Source organism: Marmota marmota, unplaced genomic scaffold (assembly GCF_001458135.2).
Source record: "Marmota marmota marmota unplaced genomic scaffold, marMar, whole genome shotgun sequence".
In the NCBI taxonomy this organism is placed as follows: Eukaryota; Metazoa; Chordata; class Mammalia; order Rodentia; family Sciuridae; genus Marmota; species Marmota marmota.
Genome location: NW_026000229.1, coordinates 47,744,646 through 47,768,360, shown reverse-complemented (window position 1 = coordinate 47,768,360; position 23,715 = coordinate 47,744,646). Strand labels below are relative to the sequence as shown.

General features: G+C 33.4%; 1 protein-coding gene across 1 annotated transcript in view; it reads right to left on the bottom strand.

Moving 5' to 3' along the window:
• Styx (serine/threonine/tyrosine interacting protein) overlaps nt 1-23,715 on the bottom strand; it is a 31,511-nt gene continuing 7,796 nt past the window's right edge. Inside the window, exons 2-11 of the mRNA XM_015480891.2 lie at nt 17,589-17,621; nt 16,048-16,101; nt 13,757-13,854; nt 11,378-11,438; nt 10,809-10,845; nt 10,370-10,409; nt 10,235-10,285; nt 8,655-8,727; nt 4,751-4,844; nt 1-3,488 (exon numbers count right to left, since the gene is read on the bottom strand). Coding sequence (XP_015336377.1) covers nt 3,415-3,488; nt 4,751-4,844; nt 8,655-8,727; nt 10,235-10,285; nt 10,370-10,409; nt 10,809-10,845; nt 11,378-11,438; nt 13,757-13,854; nt 16,048-16,101; nt 17,589-17,621 — 615 coding nt within the window. The 3' untranslated portion in view covers nt 1-3,414. The remainder of the gene's footprint in view (nt 3,489-4,750; nt 4,845-8,654; nt 8,728-10,234; nt 10,286-10,369; nt 10,410-10,808; nt 10,846-11,377; nt 11,439-13,756; nt 13,855-16,047; nt 16,102-17,588; nt 17,622-23,715) is intronic.

Sequence of the window (23,715 nt, the reverse complement as noted above, 5' to 3'; positions counted from 1 at the left end):
TCTTCACAAAATAATTTTAATACTTTGTGCCTCGGGTAGCAGCATTTTGCACTATGACATTCCTATACATACATAAGCATTTTATCCAAGTACAAATGTTAAAAGCAGAGTAATGTAAGCAATTGCTTATACAAAGGTAAATAGACACTGTAATGTTTTCTTCTTGAATCATTTTTGCTGCATAGTAAATTGCAATTACATGTCAGTATGTTACTGATCTATAGAATACACTTTGAATTGTGAGGTATGGCAACTCCCTCTGAGAGGGAGCTAACATGTAAACCTGAATATTTTGAGCGAGTTTTTTTTTTCTTTTTTTTTTTAAATAGCTGCCATGAATGGGAAAGAAAAAGAAAAATCCAGCACTCAAATACCCTAGAAACTTATTTTCCTAATAAATAAATTAAAATATTTTAGTAATTCTTAGCTACTTCCTGTTATTATCAATGAATGGACAAAGGTAAATACTGAAGTGAAGCTATGTAATGGAATTATGGATTAAACCAGAAATCCGCCAGGTAACTGCTCATTTACTTTACATCAAGCTGAGATCCTGATAGATACATCTCAACTTTATAATTCAAGACTGCAGTTAAATACTTCTAATTCACTTGAATTACCAGGGTAATAAGACAATTAGGAACCTTATATTTTCTTGAAAAGGACATGCTTAACGTTTTCTGACATTACTTCTAAACTCAAGATTCCTAAGCACACAATCCCCCCGCAAAATGAGTATTCTGCTCTAAAAGTTAATTGGTTGAGAATTGGTAGCAAAAGCTATCACAGTTTAACAGTTCCACCAGAGTAGATACAAATAAAAATAACTATTGTTTAAATACCTAATGGATAACAAATTAACATGAACCAAATAACTGAAATTACAAGAATACTGTCATTCCAGTTTGACTATTTTCAGTATTCAAAATGCATAGTAATGTAGTTTGCCTACATTTTGATTCAATTTCATTTTAAATATTGTGCCTGGATTATATATTTAAGGTTAAAATTGGGTGATGTCTCATACATTATTCAAATACTCTAAAATAAATCATGATTAGTTAAGTTAATCATAATTATGTATCATAAAACATCACTGGAAATAAAAGCACAGAAATGAGACCAAATAGAATAAAGAACAAGTAGAGTTACAAAAAAGCTAGTTGAACACTAAGTGGATAAAGAGATCTAAGGGGTCAGGGGACTTGCAACGTTCTTATACGAAAGGGTAAACCTCATGTTTTGTCCCATTAACATTGTATGCAAGATGATAGTCCTGTTTTCTAGATTGAGACTGTCTTTAGTATATAGTGCTGGGCAGGCACTTTAGTGACAACATAGAAATGATAGTGGTTAGAAAAAGAAAAATTACCCAGCTACAAATTGGTATCACTAGCCAAATTTGTATTTCTTTGCCAGACTGCTATAGAGGATATATATTTTTATAAAGTGAATTAAATAAAAACTTCAACTGCCTAATTTTTAAATATAAATTTGCTTTTATGAAGATTATAGCAGTTTCTGTTAGAGATTGCAAGAGATGTTTGCTGACCTGTTCAATAATGATCTACATACAGGAAAGCTGTGGTACCTTGATTTTTTACCAGCTAGAACTTTTGAACATCCAATGCAATCTTGACTTCACTAGATCACTACACAAAATGTTGTAATCACACAATAGAATACTGGACCACAATGGGGTTAATAATATGCTATTTTCAGAGTGGTAAGAGGAGAGAAGATGGCCAATCAGAAGAATACCACATGTCAACAGGACTTAACAGTAATTTCAATAAATTTTCACTGTCCACTATGGGGGATAAAAGTTTTTTTTTTTTTCTTCTTCTTCTTCTGTATTATTACATCATAGGGAGGAAAGTAAGTAAGTAACCTGGTGTAATAAGTTACCTTGAAAAGTACACCTCCTTGGTACTATGGGAATGCAGAGATTTCATTCCCATCAGTAAAGCACCTCAAGAGAGGACTGAGAAAAGTGAGATACAAAGTTTTGTTTGTGCTACACCTAAAGTCATCAACTATAAAAAGTTAAAAACTTCCCTCACATCACACTTAAGATAGCAAAAATGTTTTTCTTAGAACAACTATTGTACATATAAATAAAAGTACGAAGAACTAAAGATTCATAAAGTGACTGCTAATGCAAATTAAGGGGGGAAATTTGGATCAACTCAAAGAACTGATTAATTCACTAATTTAAGAACCACTAAAACTACCCACAAATCATTTCCCCCAATAAATTCATCTTCAAGAAGACCTTTTGTCTGAGCTAGAATAATCTCACAGAATCATTAATACAACATAAAACAGTGAATGTTCCATATTTCAAAAAATTTAGTAACATTTTCTTTAAGCCTCACCCGTTCAGTTTAAGCTAATTTTTAAACATTTAAAAAAAAATTACAGAAAAATGTTAAGAACTCTTCAGTGTTCTACATACTAACTTAGAGGTCATGAGAATTTAATTTTCTTCAAAAATAATTCAAGGCACTTTCTTTTGGGGGGCTTCATTTAGAAAAAAAAAATAGTGCTACATCGGTTTATCACATTCTATTTAGAACCATTTTGGACAAAGGTCAAAAAAGCTAGACAATTCTGAAAAGAACAAATACAACATTTGGCTTAAAAGAAAAAAGCAAAATAGAAAGTCACTTGAAAATTGAACACTCTCCTTGTTTTTGAGCATCTGGTAATATGAAGCAAAACATCTTTCTTTGATCATTAAAAACCTTTTTTTCCTATAGAACATACAAATTATGAAAGGAAGCATTTACTTAATTTAAATTACAGTAAAGATAGTTGGTTAATGTCATGACTGAAAGAATACTAATAAAGAATCAAGAAATTTAAAAAAATAAAATGGTAAGTAACTGAATTATAATAAAAAATGTGGCAGATTCCTGTATTTTGTTAATGTTTCTGTAAGAGGCTCCATCATAAAACTGAACTGTAAAATTATTTTTAAAATGTAATACATAGAACACAAAATGAATTTTTAGCAAACCTTAGGAAATTCTTGTTATAAATTACCCAAAATTTATAAACAAATCCCCCCTAACTTGCATTTTGTTTAAAGTAATAACTTTATATCATACAAATAAATTTCAAGTATGAAAAGTGCATTATTGCAATAATACCTCTTTGCAAGTCCAAAGTTCTTGGTTTATAATAAACTGTAAAGTGTTTAAAAAAAAAGTAAAACCATCAGTGCCATCTATTGCAGAAGTCCAACATCTTCTTAAAATGTTGCTCAACAAGTTGCAGAGAAACATGTCTGGAAGCAACATATAATTGCAAAGAAACTACATGTGTCCTTACCATTTAACATTACTATTATTATTTCTAGAATTGTCTCCTTTCCCAATAGAAATTCACACTCTTTGTGTTTGTCTTCAGTCAGCCATTCTGTGCAGTTGCTACTTGCATGTTTCCAAAATCATCTTCTTCCTCATGTGTTCTTTTCAAACTGCCTAAAGTTATTGAGTGAATGTAACATGAGAAAGTAAATAAATTCATGTTAGAATGTTACAGCCAGTAAAAATCAGTTTTTCATCAAGTGATGCCTTGTACACACTATGATAATTTCACACTGAATTTATAGCGAACTTTAGTGATTATTATTTTGTAAATTACCCAAATAACTTTTTAACTTCATGACTGGGTATATTTTTCCCGCTGAAACTTTTAAGTATGTTTTATGTATAGCATATAATAAGCTTTAATTTTTTTAACCTATTCAGAGGACAAACTCTAATATGAACCTAATGTTTTGGTATAAAATTAACAGACTGAAGATTAAAATGAGGCTAAATGCAAATGCTGTTTTGAGTTACAGATGAACTTCAAATGTTGAGGGGCTAGTCAAAGAGTGCATTAATCATGTTCTCCTGACATCTAAACTGTTCTCAAGAATAGGGAGAGTGACCACTCAGAATGGCAATCATCAAGAATACAAATAATAATAAATGTTGGTGAGGATGTGGTGGGACAGCAAGTTCATACAACCACTCTGGAAAACAGTATGGAGATTCTTCAAAAGACAAGGAATGGAACCACCATATACCTAGCTATCTTACATCTTAGTATTTATCCCAAAGACCTAAAATCAGCATATTACAGTGATACAGGCACATCAATGTTTATAGCAGCCAAGTTATGGAACCAGCCCACGTACCTGTCCACAAATGAAGGGTAAAGAAAATGTGATGTATATATATGCAATGAGTTTTACTCAGCTCGAGAAGAATGGAATTATGGCATCTGCTGGTCAATGGATAGAATTTGAAAATATCATGCTAAGTGAAATAAGCCACACTCAGAAATCAAGGGTTGAATGTTTTCTCTCATTTGTAGAAGCTAGAACAAAGTAAGGGGGGAATAGAAGGGGTGGGGAAATCCTATAAAAACAGAAGGGAGATCAGTGGAGTAGAGGAAGGGGATTGAGGAGGAGGGAGGAAGTATGGGAAGAGAGAGGAATGGTGGAATGACAGACTGACCAAATTATGTTATGTTTTATATATGAATATACCAGTGAATTTAACCTTTATGTATATCTATAAAGCACTAATTTTTTAAAAAATAAACAAGGAGAAGGAAGACCAGTACAACAAAGTTTTCTGAACATTTAAACTTTTCAGCATAACTTCTAGCAAGCAATGGATGTAACTTTTCTCCTTTTTTTAAAAAATAGAATTCTCTCCAGCTTTCTCTTCTAAAAAGAAAAAGTTCTTACCTGTGGTACCAGAATGGACAGATAAGGACCTTTCTATCTGGAGTGGTGACATCATCTGTATTGTTAATTTTGCTAGGTAGATGGCTTCATATTCCTAAAAAAAGATTTTAATTAACTTGGATATACATTTATATTCTTCATAAAAAAGTGATTGATTTGCATATTATTGGTTTTCTTAGTTTACAATGAAAACACTGGCACCACATATTGTAAGAAAAATTGAGGTTTAAATTTCTATCTCATAATTGCTGATAACCATAAAATCCAGGTCATACCAAAAGCTTGACCTCCCAGTCCGTATGTGTCCTTGTCTACTGGGGCATTAGCTATAATGATCTCTAATTCTGTCTGATATGAGCAAAAACAAAACAAAACCAACCAAAAACTGAAATGGCAATCTCATTAAATGGTTCTAAGAATGAAAAGAAATAAAATTCAGTCAAAATAAATGCTATAGTGGGGCATGGTAGTGCATGCCTGTAATCCCAGCAACTTAGGAGGCTGAGGCAGGCAGATCACAAGATCAAGGCCAGCCTCAACAACTCAGTATGACCCTGTCTCAAAATGAAAAATAAAATAAAAAGAGATGGGGACGTGGCACAGTGGTTAAGTACCCATGGATTCAATCCCCAGTACCTAAAAAAAGTGATACTGTTGTAAGATATTTTAAATATCAGATAAATGAGTCATTTAATATACTTAAGTGTATATCCTTTTCTCTAATTCCTTAAAGACAATATTTTTTTCTCTGCTTCCAGTTAAAGATGGAAGAATCAAAGAATTTCTGTTCCTATTCCTTTTCTGAAAACAAGGAAAACATTTGATGAAATTAGGAAACACTACTAAACCTGAATAGAAAAATGAGGAAAAAAGGATTGATCACCAAGTAGATAGGGGTAAGTGGTTATGTTACAGAGGGAGGAGAGCTTAGGAAGGAACTTCAAAAGGGCTTTAGGGATCATGGCAAATAATCAATTTCTTAACCTGGGTGATGGTTACTTGGATGCTTATTTAAATTTTATGTATTTTCTTATATGTACTGATTTTCATAATAAAATTTCTAAAAAATGGAACCAAACTCAGCTAGGCAGAGAAGATGATTGTCTTATTGGCCATCCCAGATAATGTAGGTACTGGTTCATAGTTTTCCAAAAATAAGATTTAACATAGATTCAACAAGCCCTTGAGTGGTATGACAAAGTCAGAAGAATGAGTAAGATATGGGAAAAAAAGCAATGTTGGAGGCATCAGAATACCCAACTTCAAAGTGTACTACTGAGCTATACTAACAAAAACTGCATATTTTTTATTAGCATAAAAACAGACATATAGACCAATAGAACAGAAAACACAAATGAACCCACACAGATATGGGCTGTCTGTCATCTGACCCTTAACAAAAGTGCCAAAACACGTTGAAGACAGCTTTTTAAATAATAGGTGCTGGGAAAACTGGTTATCCATGTATGGAAGAATGAAACTAGCTTCCTATCTCTCATCCTGCACAAAAAATCAAATCTAAATTGATCAAAGACTTAGAAATTAGACCAGTTACTGCAACAGAGAATACCAGGTCAACACTCCTACCTACAGGTGCTCATTGGCTTGTGATATATAGGGGTATACCATGCTACATGCGACCATCATGTACTTCCCTAATAGGAATCTAAAACAATGGGACGAATCAATCATAGAACAGAACTTCTAAAACAATAAACTGAAATAAATCATGTCTTGTTATGAGTTGATTATCTCAGATAATCATATACAAAGAGCTACTATAAAACCTATGAGGAAAAAACCAATAACCTGATTAAAAAAAAATGCAAAGAATACCAATAACCAGTTCACAGAAAATAATCTGAATATGGGAAGAGTCCCAAATTCATTAATTCAAAGGAAAGTCAATTAAAACAAGGAACTGTTACCTTTACCATTATGATGGCAGTGCTCAAAAAATCTGATAAGAACATTTATGGCTACTGTTGTTTACAGTAGGAGAAAGCAGCCACTACTTGCTTCCTGGTTTATATTATTTCATACTTTTTAGAGACAATTTGGCAATATCTATCAAATTTCAAATATTTATAATCCAACAATTCCATTTCAATCAATTATCTCACAGGTAAATTCACAGAATTATAAAAAAAATGCACCTATTAGGGTATCTTTACAATACAGTTTATCATCATGAAAGGTTAGAAACAATCCAAAAACTCATGAATAAGTAATTCATCACAAATATGGTTCACAATCTGCTTAACAACTGGAGCAAGTTCTAAGAAATGTATTGTCAGGTGATATCATAGTTTGGTTTGGTGGGGGAGGAGAGGGGCATAGTTACTGGCAATTAAATCCATGGACACTCTACCACTAAGCTATAGCCCCCCATCCCTTTTTTAAAATTTTACTTTGAGAGATGGCCTCGCTAAATTGTCCAGGCAATTGTCTCAGCTCCAAGTTGCTGACAGTACAGACTTTTAGCATACCCAGCTCGTTAGGTGATTTCATTGTGGGAACATCAGTGTATTTACACAACCCAGATAGTAGTTTACTATAACCCCCCAAGTTATGGGGTGTGTGTGTGTGGGGGGAGGGTGGTATATAGCCTAAGTCTCAAAGTCATGATGATCAAAAGATAAATCAAAGGCAAGAGAACACTGAAATCAAGATGTGTGAGACTGCTTATGGCATATACATACTATTTTATAGTAAACTGTAGCAGCACACTAGTTTTCCACCAGCATCACCACAAACATGTGAGTGAAGTGTTGGACAACACTGTTATGATGGCTATGAGATCACTAGATAATAGGAATCTTTCAGATCCATTACCGTTTTACAGGACCATCATCATATGTGCAGACCATTGTTGATCAAAATGTTATGTGGCCAATGAATGTATATTATAGAAATATCTTCAATATTCATTATTAAAAGATTTACTTCAAATTATATTCTTAAGTATTGCTGAGTTTTTAACCATAAGTATATATTATTCTTTCAAATATAAAAATGTTTTAAAAAATGCATTTTTTAAAGAACAAGGCAAAAAGCAAAGAAATTTATAGTTAGTATATCTGCCCATGTCTCAACAAAATCTGAAATAACATGGAAGATACAATACATGTAAGAGAAAAGGCTGTCATATTTAGCATATAGGTTGACTATACCTTACTCAAAATGTTTAGATTCAGAATAGTTTCAGATTTCAATGTTTGGGATTTTAGAATATTTGCATAAGACTTCACTGGAATCTCGAAACTGAATATGAAACAAATTCTGAATATTAAAGAATTTAAGATTTTCAAATTAGGGCTGTTCAACCAGTACTGAGTCAAAATAATCTTATGCCCTGTGTATGATCAAAATACAGGGAAAAAAATCCATTACTTTATGTAAGATTTTTTTAAAAATATCTTTTATTAGTAGTTCATGGACCTTTATTTACTTATTTATATGTGGTGCTGAGAATCGAACCCAGTGCCTCGCACATGCTAGACAAGCGCTCTACCACTGAGCCACAACCCCAACCCTAGATGTTTTTTTTTTAATATTTTAGTTGTAATTGGACACAATACTTTTATTTTATTTATATATTTTTATGTGGTACTGAGGATCAAACCCAGGGCCTCACACATGCTTGGAGAGCACAGTACCGCTGAGCCACAACACCAGCCCCTTAATGTTAGATTTAACAATGTGTCTTTAATTCCATTTTCTTGATAACAGCACCTTTAAAAATATACTTTCAAATAGAGGTGTAAACTTGAACAATAATCAAATTAGTGAGGTTATGCAAACTCCAAGCACTTAAAAAGTAAATTCTACAAGTGAATTCACAGACAAAAGATTTTAACTATTATATATTCTGAATGCCATAAAGAAGAGAGAAGTTAGCTACCTGAAGTTGATGGACAAATCCAGCATTTGGATTAATACAAAATCTTCTTTCTTGGACATAAGCAAATGCATCTCTTAAAAAACAGAAAAAGAAAATTAATGTAATGTTATTATTTAATTAATTGTTTGAGCATTTCAGAATTTATCAAAATATCTAAAACTTTCCCTAAATAGGAAATCATAACTATATAATTAACACATTGAAGTAGTGAGTCAAAAGTGGAAATAGCACAGTCAGACTAAATATCATAATCCCTTTGCTAACCTACCATATGTTCTAGGTGTTCAACTTCTCTAAGCTTTATTTTTTTTCCTTGGTAAAATGAATATTAGAATACTTATTTGGGGGAACCTATGTCAAGACAGGAGGAGCTTATGTATTTAGTAACATGCTCAAAATATTACTATTGGTTAAATGAGAAGTTAACTCCCCTAAATTGTGAGGATTAAATGAGATAAAAGAGCCTATAATAATATTGGACACAATAGAATCCATGGAAGTTATTTTCAAATTAATATTACTGATAGGAATCCAAATAGAAAGAGAACATATACATTAACATATAAATGAAATTCTTTTAATTGAATCTTTTTCAATTAAATAAACAAAAGCATTTAAATTCAAATATTTCCTTAAGACCTGATACTTTTAAGCAAATGTCTATGTTTAAGCATGAAATGGAAATGGCACTGGTAACAAGATTTCTACCTTGCACAAAACAGAGAAGTGTACCTTATACACTGGTTAGATATTTGCTTTTTTGGGGGGTCAAGAAGGCCATTTCCTTTTAAAAATCTATGTACTATGCTGGAAAAGATGACTTTTAATAAGAAATACTACTCTGAGGGTCGGGGTTGTGGCTCAGTGGTAGAGCACTTGCCTAGCACGTATGAGGCACTGGGTTGGATCGCTGGAACCACATAAAACTAAAAACAAATAAGGGCTAGGGATGTGGCTCAAGCGGTAGTGCGCTCGTCTGGCATGCGTGTGGCCCGGGTTCGATCCTCAGCACCACATACAAACAAAGATGTTGTGTCCGCCGATAACTAAAAAAAATAAATATTAGAAATTCTCTCTCTCTCTCTCTCTCTCTCTCACTCTGTCTCTTTAAAATAAATAAATAAATAAATAAAAACAAATAAAATAAAGGTATTGTGTTCATCTATACCTAAAATAAATAAATAAATATAAAACAAATACTACTCTGAATTATAGGTGCTACAAATAATTCTTAACTCATTAATAAAACATAATAAATTAGCATTTTAAACAAGGCATCCACTAACATGTGTCCAAGAGTTTTTAAACTTGAGATTAACCCATTCCCTAGTGGAAAGTAAGTAGTCTTGTTCGCTATTTCATCTATAATGTTACCTTGACTTCTTAAAATCATAGTATTAGCTCCATAAACCACAAAAACATTAGCCTAAGAAAAATCTATACAAGGTAGATGAATTAGGTTAAGAGAGTAACCATGGGCTATAAGCTACTGCTTATCAAATATAAATATTAGAGAAAAACATGTTTACTTCAAACTCACGACCATAACCACTAAGCTTCATTTTAACATACTTTCTTACCTGTATTTCACTCCAAATGTTTCCATAATATATGCAATAACAAAGGCAGCACTAAAGACAGAGAAAAGAAATTTAGAAAACACAACTCATCAATCAAATATTAGAGGAAAAAAAAGATTATCTCTAAATCCATACCTTCTGGAAATTCCTGCATTTCCATGGACAAGAACTTTTCCTAAAAAAAATAAGAACTTGTTATTTTCATAGAAAAACACAAGTCAGCAGCTAACATATATTGAAACCACATATCAAACTACAGTAAATCTTTCCTTAAACATTTTAGATCATATACATGCCACCTGAATATTTATTAATTTTCAAATCTTTTACTGTACAGAAATTACCACAGACTTTAAAAGAAATTTAAAGCTCAGAAAGAATTTGACACTAGTTCTAATAAACATGTTTTTAAAACCCTATCCAAATGAACAAGTATATGGGAAAATATAAATTTGGAGACACTCTATTATATATAACTAAAACTGCCTGAATTTAAGGTAAAAACACACTAAAAACTTACTTTAACAAATAATTTCCTAAAAATAATTAGCTTAATGAAAGAAACATTATTTACCTCCAGTTTGTAAGCTTCCATCAATAAATTCCTTACTCTGAAAGCAAAAGACAATGTTATAATAAAGCATGTAAGATTCATATAAGTGACATAAAATACAGTGAAACAAAATGAAATCTGAAAACAATTTCCTGTAATTTTTTTTTGATAATGGGGAACTGAACCTAGAGATGTTTTTCTACTGAGCTATACCCCAGTCCTTTACAAATTTTCTACTTTGAGACAGGTTCTCACTAAACTGATGAGGATGACCCCAAACTGGATACTCTCCTGCCTCAGACTCCTAAGTAGTTGGATTATAGGCGTGTGCCGCAGTCTGGCTGGGCACAAATCACAGCAGGCGTGCATCAAGGTACTTGGCTCCTGTTATTTTGCTTGAATAAAAAACAATTAATTTCTTAATTCATGAATTTCCAAAATAATATAAATATAACTATTACAAGTTTCAAAAACTGTAAAGGAGTTAAAAAAAATGTGAATGAACAATTTATTTCCTTTCAAAAATAATCCTACAATTTTCAGTCAAAATGAAGTTAAATTTTAATGATATTAAAATATATGATACCTACCATAGGGAAAAAACGTATGATATTTTCAACTGGATTATCTGCAATATCCAAGACTAAATATCTGAAAATAGAATATTTTATGATAAGCACACTTTCAGGTAAAGCTCTTTTATTTCTAAAGAAATTAACTTTGAGTATTTCTTTGTAATTATGAAAAGAATACAAAATAATTTTCAATGTATCATATTTCTAAGAACAGGTTGATAGATATTGCATGACAGTAGAGCACTTAAAGCCTTAAAAAACATATTCCTTAAAAACATGTTAACATTTCTCTTGATACTTTAGTACAAAAATTTTGTTAAAACAAAAATGTCACAATCAGGAAAGAAACTTTCCTTTAGATCACAGTGGATCTAGAAAATAAAGACAAAAACATGTCCATAATTCTTACTATTAGCCTTCTATTTCTACCAACTTTCTTAAGACCAGAAGATTGTTCTCTGAATGACTCTGTGCCCTTTCCCCAAAAAGACAAAGAATATTTCAACAGGAGCCCAATGTCTGAAAAAGGCCGACAACTACCAACTGTCCCCCTACCCCCCGCAAAAAACAACAAAAGGCAGCAATCTGACGGAACCATGAATCAAAAATTCAATGTTTGAACTAATCTTCAGTAAAATAAAAGACAATGAAGAACACACCTATCCTGGAATTTCGGTTTATTTATTTATTTTTTTGGTACCAGGTATTGAACCCAGAGGCACTTAACCACTGATCCACATTCCCCAGCCCTTTGTAAATTTTTTATGCCCTTTGTAAATTTTTTATTTTGAGACAGGGTCTCACTAAGTTGCTTGGGCCTTGCTAAGTTGCTGACGCAGGTTTTGAACTGAGATCCTCCTACCTCTGTCCCCTGAGACGCTAGGATTACAGGTGTGTACCACAACATGGGGCTTTGAATTTTACTTTAGAAAGCCTTTAAAATAAGGCCATATCAACATGCTAGGTTTATTCTATTTTGTGAAAACTCTCATCTCTAACCTATCCAAGGTCACTTCTTTGTAGGTAACTAAATTATGAAATTAGTTTTATAGGTCTCTTTTGATAGAAAAATTATAATTCTTCAACGATCCTTTAGGTGGTAACAATTTCAAAAAAATTCTGGTTTTAAAACAGAAAGGTTAAATCCCAAGATCCAAGGAATATCCAATGTATAAAACCGAAGGATTCAAACAACGACTGTATCCTAAAAGTAATTCTGCAGACCAAATTGTGGATACCATTTTGAATATGTCAAATATCTATGAACACACATAGACAATTTTACTCTTTTTTTGGTTACATATTATTTTATTGTATGTTTATAAACTATGTTTTAGAGTATCTTGTATTTATGGATATTCATAGGCTATAGTAATTTTTATAAAGAATAAAGCAGAGCATAATAGAATTTTTAAAACCACTAGACTTATCAGAAGATACATGAAAAAGCCAAATTAAAATTGAATGAAACATCATTTTTACTCTCTGTTTTAAAATTCTCTCTTGGTATAATTCTGTCTTAGTGAAATACACAAAAGACACTCTTAACACTTAACAGTGGGACTATAAATTAATACAACTCACTGGACAGCAATTTGTATTATCTATCAAATTTAACCTGCTCATATTCTTAGGTCCAGCAATTCTACTACTACAAATGTATTCTATTAGTATATTCATATATGAATTAAATGATATATACAGGGATAATCAATATACAATATCTATATTCATATCTACATCTATTTCTATGAAAGTCTGGAAACAATCTCAATGTCCAAAAACAAGAGATTGGTTGAATAAATTTTACTATAGCCAGATGATGGCTTTGTAAGTACTGATATGAAATACTCTTAAAAAAACAGTATAAAAAAACAAAAGTTTATAGTAATATTCTTGTATAAGTTAACATATAATCTGAAAGAATACTCAATGAAGAGGTAACAGTAGATATATTTGGGAGGGAAACAGTTTCTAGGAGAAACAGAAACAGAATACAGAAACCTCCTCTTCAGTATACATTTTTTTAAACCTTTAAAATTTTGCATCATGAGCATGATTTAAATATTTTAAATAAAGTTTGTTTTAAAAATTATGTATTGTATGCTCCATCATTACAAAACAGATATATATAGGGGCTGGGGCTACAGCTCCATGGTAGAGTGCTTGCCTAGCACATGTGAGGGACTGGGTTCAATCCCTAGCACCACATATAAATCCATAAAATAAAGGTATATTGTCCATCTACAACTTTATAAAAAAAAAAAAAAAAGAAAAGAAAAAATATTTAAATAGATACATACAGAAAAAAGTCTGATTATGTAATAAACTTATAGGGACTGTACATGTTTATTAACCTTAACATTTTTTGTAAATCACAGCAATACTTCTTACCTAAATAATTGTTGAAAGTTTGGTTTAATAAAGTTTGCTTCAATATTTTGTCGAATACAAATTATATGGGTTATTCCATGTTTCTGTAGTATAGGTAGCTGTAAAAAATGAAGAGACAGGAAGAAACACAGTATAAAAAGTTAACTATATGAAAATTTACCTGAAATGATCAGCAAGACAGTTTGATGATTCAAGGATAATGTCCTCAAAAGGCTAACATGGATATTTTATATGTATAATTCTACAGCTTCATGGGATGCTAAAGATAATTTACTTGGAAAACAGATTAAACAGTGGTTAAAAGCATGGGGTTTAAAGTCATGAGAGTCAAAACTAGAAATCCCAGCTCTGCTAATGACCTGTATGCTGTAGCTCAATTCCATCACGTGAGAATGAGGAAAATATTACCTATTAACTAAACAGTGTTGAGAATTATGTAAGGTAATAATTTTAAGAAAGCATAATAAGTAAGTTCAATAATTATTTGTGGATGGGCACAGTGCCACCTACGTGTAAAAAAAATTTTTTTTTGGTTTGGTACTAAAGATCGAACCCAGGGGTGCTTTACCACTGAGCTACAGCCCCCAGCCCTTTTTATTTATTTTGAGACAGGCTCTCACTAAGTTGGTTAGGACCTCACTAAATTGTTGAGACTGACATTGAACTGACATCGAACTTGCTATCCTCTTGCCTCAGAAATTACAGATATGTAACACCATGCCTAATCAAAAAATAATTATTTGATAAATGAGCAAATCATGCTGGCATGAGGAATCAAAATAACCTAAATTTTCTAACACCTTTGAACAATAATAATTCATGGCAGAAGTCAAAGAACAAGTTATATATGTTATGAACTGAATGTTTCTGTCCCCCTCTTCAGATTCATATGTTGAACCCCTTGCTCTCAAAATGTGATATTAGGAGGTTAAACATCTGGGAGGTAACTAGGTTTAAATGAGGTCATGAGGGTAGAACTTCCAGGAGAGATTACCATCCTTACAAGAACTAAGAACTCTCTCTATTGGCAATGCAATGGTATTGCAAATAGGAAGGGATCTGCAAGTTAGAAGAGAGCTCTCACTAGAACTGGATCATAGTGGCACCATGATCTCAGACTTATAGAGAATTATGAGAAATAAGTTTCTATTGAACCCATTCAGTCTATGGTATTTTGTTAGAGCAGCCCTAATTAAGATAATGATTTTCAATGTTAATTTTGTACCAAATTTTCTCATGTCAGCATAGACTAGAGTTCAATTATCTTTGTATTTCCTGAACACATCCTGAGTTAGTGGACAGGAGGTGTTTGGTAGGATTAATAATTAACCAATGTTCAATATTTACATTTATGTCAACCTCCAAAATGAATTCAATATTCATTCCTTTGTTTACACTTGATGATCTTTGGATTTTCACATCAACTCTATTTATATGAGAAACTACAAGCGGACAAAAGCCTGTTTTAACAAGATTTGAAGGCATATTATACTATTAATAGGTAAAGAAAACCTTATCAAAATAGAACTCTTATGTATGTAATAGCAAACAGTATTTTATACTTCTCAGTGGATTTGCTTACATAAAGCAGGTTTTGACCTTATAACTACAAACAATAGAATTTTTTTTTTCCTTTTTTGTGGTGCTGGGGATTAAACCCAGGGTCTTATGCATGCAAAGTAAGCACTCTACTATACCCCCAACCCAAACAATAGAAAAATTTGACAAAAAGAAATAGTTTACTAGTTACCAAGAGCCTAAATCTGTCTCTTATATACTAGGAAACACATATTCCTACCCTTGATGGAGAAGGGTTAACTAAAATCTTAACCCATTAAGTTCCAAGTTTTCAATTTTACAAATATTTCAATAAAACCAACACAGGTACATTAATACGTTGGAAATAATAATCTAGAGCTCATATATTACAATATTCAATGGGTCAAAATGGGTTTTAAATTTTCTGATTTTGGGATTTAATTATATCTCATACAATTACAGATGTCAAATATTTTCAGAAAATAAACAAGTTATTAAGAGTCAATTTGGTAAATCTTTAAAACACACAGATTTCATGAGAAAAATATAATAGAAAAACTCTTTTGTGATGAAACACTTGAGAATTACTGGCCCAGTAAAACTAGGAATGAGGCAGGTACTACAGAGTGACAACAACTATTAACAGATAGTATTTGTCAATGTTCTCTAAAAGAAAACTCTTATTACTAAAAAAATTACCCAGAAACATAGGTTTTTAAAGTCTCTTGATGAACCTAACCTAAAGTTCATACCTTGCTTTTCATAGCAGAAGAATATGGGCCTAAGAATAATCCAGGTAAAATTTCCTAGGGAAAAAAAAAAATTAACATTAGCAATTTAAATCTATACCAAATATGTGCCACAAATATGGATTTGTGAATTTTTTTTCATAATTGTTATAATAATTTGCTTAAAAGTTTATTATTTAGGGGGCATTTCCTAGCCACATGGAGCAAATGATTGGGAAGAGAAATGCAGATGTGCTTTATAATGTCAAGTGAAATATCCCAAGTTTAAATCTAGGTTTGAAAAGCCATGTATTTACACTTTCAGTGCTTTTTATAAGCAGCTTGGGTAGGATTAGTTCACTGATTGTTGCCTTTTAGATGAATGAGATCTCTTTAATTTTACTTTTATTCTCTGCTCTAGTCAGAAACAACAGGTATAAAGCAAATCTGGAATTACACAAAGCCTTAGTCAGACAAATCAAAAGCAGCACAAGATAGATTAGCACTATTATCTATAGTTAGTTGAAACATACTCATTATGATTATAATTATTTGTATATAAGACTTATTTCTCCTACCAGCTTTGTATTGGCAGGAATTATATTTTACTCATCTTTGCATTCTACAGCAGTAAGCAAAATGACTCATATCTACTTACATATATTTAAAAAGTGAATTTTTATTAGGAGAAAAGGTAATAGATTTTTAGAAGTTAAGGGATTCCAAGGAATGAGAGACATCACTTGAACCTGGGGCTGATAGAGTTGGCTGCAAATGTTAAGAAATACAAAAGAAAAGGAACTGCTATGTACATTAGCTACCTCTTTAATTCATTTCAAACTGGAAGCATTCTACTCACTCTTCCGGAAAAACTTAGCTATGCATGTTGAAAAGAAATCAGATACAAAAATGAATAACTTTAAAAACTGAACATGCTTTATAGTTAACTCTCCTGAAATTATCTAAACTAGACCGAAAAAGCAAACTGCTTTCAAAAGGAATACAAATATTGTATTCTATTCTTTTGTTCTTTTTCTTTTTTTTTTTAATTGTGGGTAGACACAATATTTTTATTTTATTTATTTATTTTTATATGGTAATGAGGATTGAACCCAGTGTCTCACATGTGCTAGGTGAGCACTCTACTACTGAGCTACAACCCAAGGCCCTTCACTCTTAAGATGAGGAAAAAGTGACTCTAATTAAACATATACATGTTACTATGTTCCTGATTGTAATCTAAGGAAGAAAGGTAAAAATTCACTTCCCATATTCAAACTAAAAAATTTAACTGACACATAAAAATTGTATGTATTTATGAGATTACGTACCATGTGATTTTTAAAAAATATACAGTGTAATGTTCAAATCAAGGTAAACATATCTGTGATTCTCATCTCTGTAAGAGTCAAGATTAATCTTATATATTTAACACAGTTAAGATTTATAGTACTTAATGATAAGCCTATATAGGTCATGAGCCAGCAGGTTTCAAACCTTTGTGAAGGAAGGTTATTAAATAATAATAACATGAGTTGGCTTGAACAAACAAAAAGTTGCCATACCTGCATCTCTCGTCTCATAGGGTAGGTCCACTCCTTAAAAAGAAAACACAAAAATAAAAGTAAATACATGGAAACTGCCACCCAATTAAAGGCTGAAAATGTGACATCCAAGAATGTGGGGTTTTGACCATTAAATAATAAAGAACAGCCTATATTGGGCTGGGGATGTGGCTCAAGTGGTAGTGCGCTCGCCTGGCATGCGTGCAGCCCGGGTTCAATCCTCAGCACCACATACAAACAATGGTGTTGTGTCCGCCGATAACTAAAAAATAAATATTTAAAAAAAAAAAAAAAGAACAGTCTATAGGACTGGGGATGTAGCTCAGTGGTAGAGGACTTGTCTAGAATGTGTGAAGTCCTAGGTTTGATCCCAGCACTCATACACACCCAAAATCTATAAAAACAGCAAATATAGTAGGTGACAGAAATCAGATCACTGCATGACTATGGTTGGATGGGGTAGGGAATGCCTAGAAATGAATATAACTTTCCCCTGTTGATAGAAATACTTACATTTTGATAGTGGTAGTAGTTACTAGCATCAAAACTCATGCAGTTGCACACTAAATATATATTACACTCTGTAAATTTTATGCCTATTATAAAAAATAATCTCACAAAACGCAAAGGAAGGGCAATTAGACTAACCCTCACTTCTCAATTGCAAGAATGAAGACAGGAGTAATTCATTCAAAACAGGCAAGACAAAATAATATCAAGAATATATGTAGGCTGGGATTGTGGCTCAGTGGTAGAGCATTTGCCTGGCAAGTGTGAGGCACTGGGTTTGATCCTCAGCATCACATATAAATAAATTAAATAAAGGTACTGTGTCCAACTACAACTAAAAAATAAATATAAAAAAAGAGATGTTCTTTGAAAAGGTAGCATCATTGTTTCTATTTTCCACTTCTACTTTAGATAAAAGAACCTTAATTCTGAGTGCAGATAGTCTGAATCCAGAGTTCATTCTCTTAATCACTACACAATACAACCTTTCAGTGTAAGAAGGAATTTTATGGAGAACATATGTAAAAAAGTATTGACTACACAAAATAACAATGATTTGTGAGGACAAACAAAATAGAAATAAAAAAGTCATTTCCAAGCCATAAGAAGAGGAAATGTTATCAAATTGAATGTTCATTGCCTCCTACCCCAGTACTGGGAATTGAGTCTAGGACCTTATGTATGCTAGGCAAGCACTCTACCAATAAACTACATCCCCATTCCTTTATTATCTATACAACTTTATTTTGAGATAGACTCAGAGTCTAAGTTGTCTTCACAGTTGTGATTCTCCTGCCTCAGCCTCCTGGGTAGTGGGATTACATAGCTGTGACATAATACCTAGTTTACCTGCCTCTTTAATTTACCAATATGCTAAGTATTCTTTTTAATAAAGAAAAGTTTTTAAAACTCTGGCCAAAGATTCTGCACCCTTTAGTCATGGTACCCCTAACATTAAGTGTAGTACCTTATGAAAAATAAGCACACAATTGATGTGCATTAAGGAGAACCATAACACTAGATTCTATTGATCTTTTTCAAAAGATTTTCAAGTAGTCTAATGGACAGCTTTATCTTCATGAAGCAATTTGAGCTATGAGAAGAAAGACAATTAAAGAAATGTATACTTTTTTGAGTTTGCCTAAAATGAAATCACTAATTTTGTGATTGAGTGTAATCAAAGTAAAAAACAAACAACAACCACAAAAAACTGCGACACTTATACAAGTATTGTAGGAAATATTTGTGTAGGGGAGGGAAGACTTTTTCTCTACCCTCTGAGGATGTGAAAACTGTCTATGAAATTAACTGTTAATAAGCAGATTAATAGGAGGAAAGGTACACAAAATTTATTACCATGCATGGTAGTAAATACCAAAGCACCAGTGAGACTTACGAGCATATATACCCTCTTCCTAGGAGAAGAGAGTTAGGGGGATGTGGACAACAAACTTTGGAGAGTGAATGATTTTGAGGAAAGATGAACGGGCCCTTAGAAGGATTTATGAAAATTTGTGATAAAATCTGTCTGGATATGGTGTTGATTTCTTCTCCCCTAGTATGTTAATCTTCCATAGTTGATCATACTTCCTGGGTGGGAACTGATGACAGATAATTTCCTTTTGGAGGACCTATCCATAGTAAGACATGAGGAATTCAGAGAAAGCCTCTCCCCACATTTGTAGTTTTTCAAGTACCTTAATTTAAACTCAAAGTAAAGCAGTATACTTTTGGAATAGCATTTCTTGAACTTCTTCAACTTGGCAATGTGCAGGAAGGAACTTAAACATTTAGGATAGAATATAAATTTTGTTTTTATATAAATTTGTATGCAAAAGCAGACTTCAGAAAGATTCTACCTTCCCATAAAGTTGTAGGCAACAGAATATGACAGACTATCTCTGTATTTCATTCAAAAAATGATTATAGGAGTAAAAAACAAGTTGTATAGAGAATGGAAAATTATCACTATTTACAGAACAGATTAAGTATGTAGCTTTACATGGGGAAAATCAGGCCTTGCTGTAATACATGCAGTTCTTTTGAAATACAGAAAGCTTTCCTTTCAGAAAATTTTATTTAGAACCACTCTTTAGAACCAGTACCTCATGCATGCTAGGCGAGCGCTCTACCACTTAGCCACCACCCCAGCCCCTAGAACCACTCTTATTGCCATAATTGAATCCTGAATTTAGAGACCACCCTCTTTATAGCCCTAACCCTGTGCTGTAGTTTGGATATTGCTTGGTGTCTCCCAAGGTTCATATGTTGAAATTTATATCCACTGTGAAGTAACAAGAAGGTGGAAATTTAATCCCTCTGTGGTGTTTAGAGGTGAGAGCTTTTAAAAGTGACTGTGTTTAGATAAGGCCCCTAAGATTGAATCCTGAGGAAGAAGAGAACTGAAGACAGTCTGATAAACACACATACATTCCCTGTTCTTTGTCACAATATGCCCTGCACCACTCGGGGATTTTGCCAGCAAGAAGGTCATGATCAGATGCAGTACCCTGACCTTGCCCCTCCAGAACCATGAGCCAAAAAATAAACTTTTTTTCTTTTAACTTACTAGTCTATGGTTGTGTTAATGGTGATACAACATGGACTAAGACACTCTGTGATGTTGGTCTATAGTGGAAACCTTAAACATGCCTTGTTTACTCATTCTCCTAGGGTCTTTTTTGTGTGTGGGTGGACTTGGGGATTGAGTCCAGGGCCTTGTGCATGTGAGGCAAGCACTTTACAACTGAGCCATATTCCCAGCCCTCTCCTAGGGTCTTTACCATACTAGATCAAGATTTTTTAAAGGTTATTCATGCTCATAGTTTTGCTCTACCAGAAATCCATTTGTCTGAATATGACTATATTACTAAGACTTGTCTGTATCACACTCATTCTTTCTTTTTTGTGTATTAGGGCTTGAACTGAGGGCCTACCACATGCTAAGCAAATACTTTAGCACAGAACTACATCCCTAGCGCTTAAAAAAAAAATTTTTTTTTCCCTTTCAGTACTGACGATTGAACTCAAGGGCGTTTTACCATTGAGCAAAACTCCCAGCCCTTTTTTATTTTTCATTTTGAGACAGGGTCTTGCCAAATTACTCAGAATGGCCTCTAATTTGTGATGCTCCTGCCTTAGCCTGAGCAGCTGTGATTATAGGTGTGCATCATTGTGCCTGGCTTAATTTTTATTTTGAGACAGGGTCTCACTACGTTGCTCAGGCTGGCCTTGAACATGTTCTTCCTATCTCAGCCTCCTGAGTAGCTAGAATGTCATGTCCTATCACATCTAGACAGTCACACTCATTCTTAATCTCAACCTGCCCAGGCTGTTCCTAAAATCCATCCATTTACAAAGTAGAGTATTAAGTGCACCAATGAAGGACATTAGCCATAACCATTAGATAAAGCATAATTCTTACTATCAGATGGATTAGATGAACTAAAGTGTATAACTTTTAGAAATGTCAACACAGAATTCAAATTTTACATAGGTGGAAAAGAGGAGGAGCAGTTCTGGCTAGGGGTGGGGGAAGAAATCAGAATACCATACCTGAGCTGGGACATTTAACAAAATAGAAAACAGATTATATGCTTAGTCTCTCTCTTCCAAAAATGGTAGACCCTTCCAGAATAAATCCCTTTTCTTTAGTTCCTACATGTAACTTAGCCTGTGCTTAAATCAAAGGACAAAAGGGGATTTTCACTCAAATAAAAATGAGATCAGGAGGAACACAGAGTCAGAACAGCATTCAATTAAGAGACTTTTAAATCAGTGATTTTGGGGGCGTACTAGAGGAAGCCAAGGGTGCTTTACCATTGAGCTACATTCCTAGTTCTTAAGTTATTGGGGAACTCAATAAGTTGCTGAGGCTAGTTTTGAACTTGCCATCCTCTTGCCTCAAACTCCGAGTTTGCTTTGAATACAGTGTGTTCTACTACACCCAAATGAAATTTAATAATTTTTGAATTATAAGACCAATCCAGTTAAGAATTGTAATGCAAAAATAAATAAATAAATAATAATAATAATAAAAAGACCAATCCCGGGCTGGGGATATGGCTCAAGCACTAACGCGCCGGGCTGGCATGTTCGAGGCACTGGGTTCGATCCTCAGCACCACATGAAAAAATAAAAAAATAAAGATGTTGTGTCCACCGAAAACTGAAAACTAAATATTAAAAAAAAAAAATTCTCTCTTTTCTCTTAAAAAAAAAAAAAGACCAATCCAGATATAAAACTGATTTGCTTAAAAACTGGTATTATAAGCTATTCTTTTTTTCTTCCTTGCATCTAGTAGACTCTTGATACAAATAAGACTATACTGTCAAAACCAGTCAAGATTCATATTTGTTAAATGTCTGGTATATAATAACAGACAGGGCAGTGGCAAATAAGATAGGAACTGAATGGTAACTAAACTTCCTTATGAAAGGTTCAGTCTATCATAGAAAATAGACAAGACCAAAATTTTCAAGAATAACTTTTACAAAAGTAAGTATTCAAAGTACAAAGTTCAAGAATCACAGTCTATGGGACAAGAGTCCCCTGTGTTTCTTCTTTGCTAGCAAAGTAATAAACCTTTTTCCTTTTTCTCAAGACCTTGTCTTTGTTATTGGACTGGCGGCCAGGACAAGGACCAAACCTTGGGGTACAAATTTGGCAAGCCAGCCAGTAGCCGAGAGCAGCTCCCACTCCAGCTCTCTTGGGCAGGTCTGGCGCTCTAAGTGACCCTCACTTCCATGCTAAGGATTCATGGTGCTAGTGAGTTTGCTGAGAGCTAACCGCTGGAGAAGCTGGGAGATGGTATGAGTTTGCCTTGGACAGAACCAGAGAAGCTGTTCCTGTGAGAAAAGGGAGGGACTGAGGGACCATTCCAGAAGCTGCAGAAGCTCTTTTTTGCTTAAGGGAACTCCACCTTCTCTCCCTGAACTGCACAATTTGTTCTATCAGTTGCTCTACTTTGAGAAAAAGGAAACCGAACTCAGGAAAGTCATGACAACTTTGGTCATTTGGCCGAGACCCTTGATTCTACACATCTGATCCCTCTTTGTAGGGACATGTGTGATGCCACTGGTGCAGAAGTCATGGTTAAGTGGGAGTTGGGAACTTGGAATTTTCCCTATCTGGTCTGTCTGTTTTAAAGGTTCCTGTCTTTTGGCTATGGTTTGGGAATTCCCCTGGGTTGTCTGTTTCATTTGAATCTGTTAACCATCCCCTTTAAAGACATGGCCAGTACTGCATCGATTCTATAGTAGTCTCTTGAGAAAGTTCTTGGCTGGTCAATTTAAAGGTTCCCATCTGTTGGTATTGTTTTGGGGCTTCTCTCTGGTTGTCTCTCTCTGTTTCTTTTTGTACAGTCTTGCAATTGGAATTGATTTGTCAGAAGTAAAGTCAGTTGAAGAATGGGCCCCCTATGAGTCTGTCTAAGATAATATTTTATTGTAACAATCTGACTTTAAATAGCTTTCTAGATTACTGTATAATCTTGTAGTTGTAGTTGGTCTGTGAATGGTAAAGTGGAAGAAATCTGTATGTGCAGGTCTGCTTTAAAAGTTCCTGTTTGTCAGCCCTGGTTCTGGTGATCCTTTCATCTTTTTTTTGGGGGGGGGGG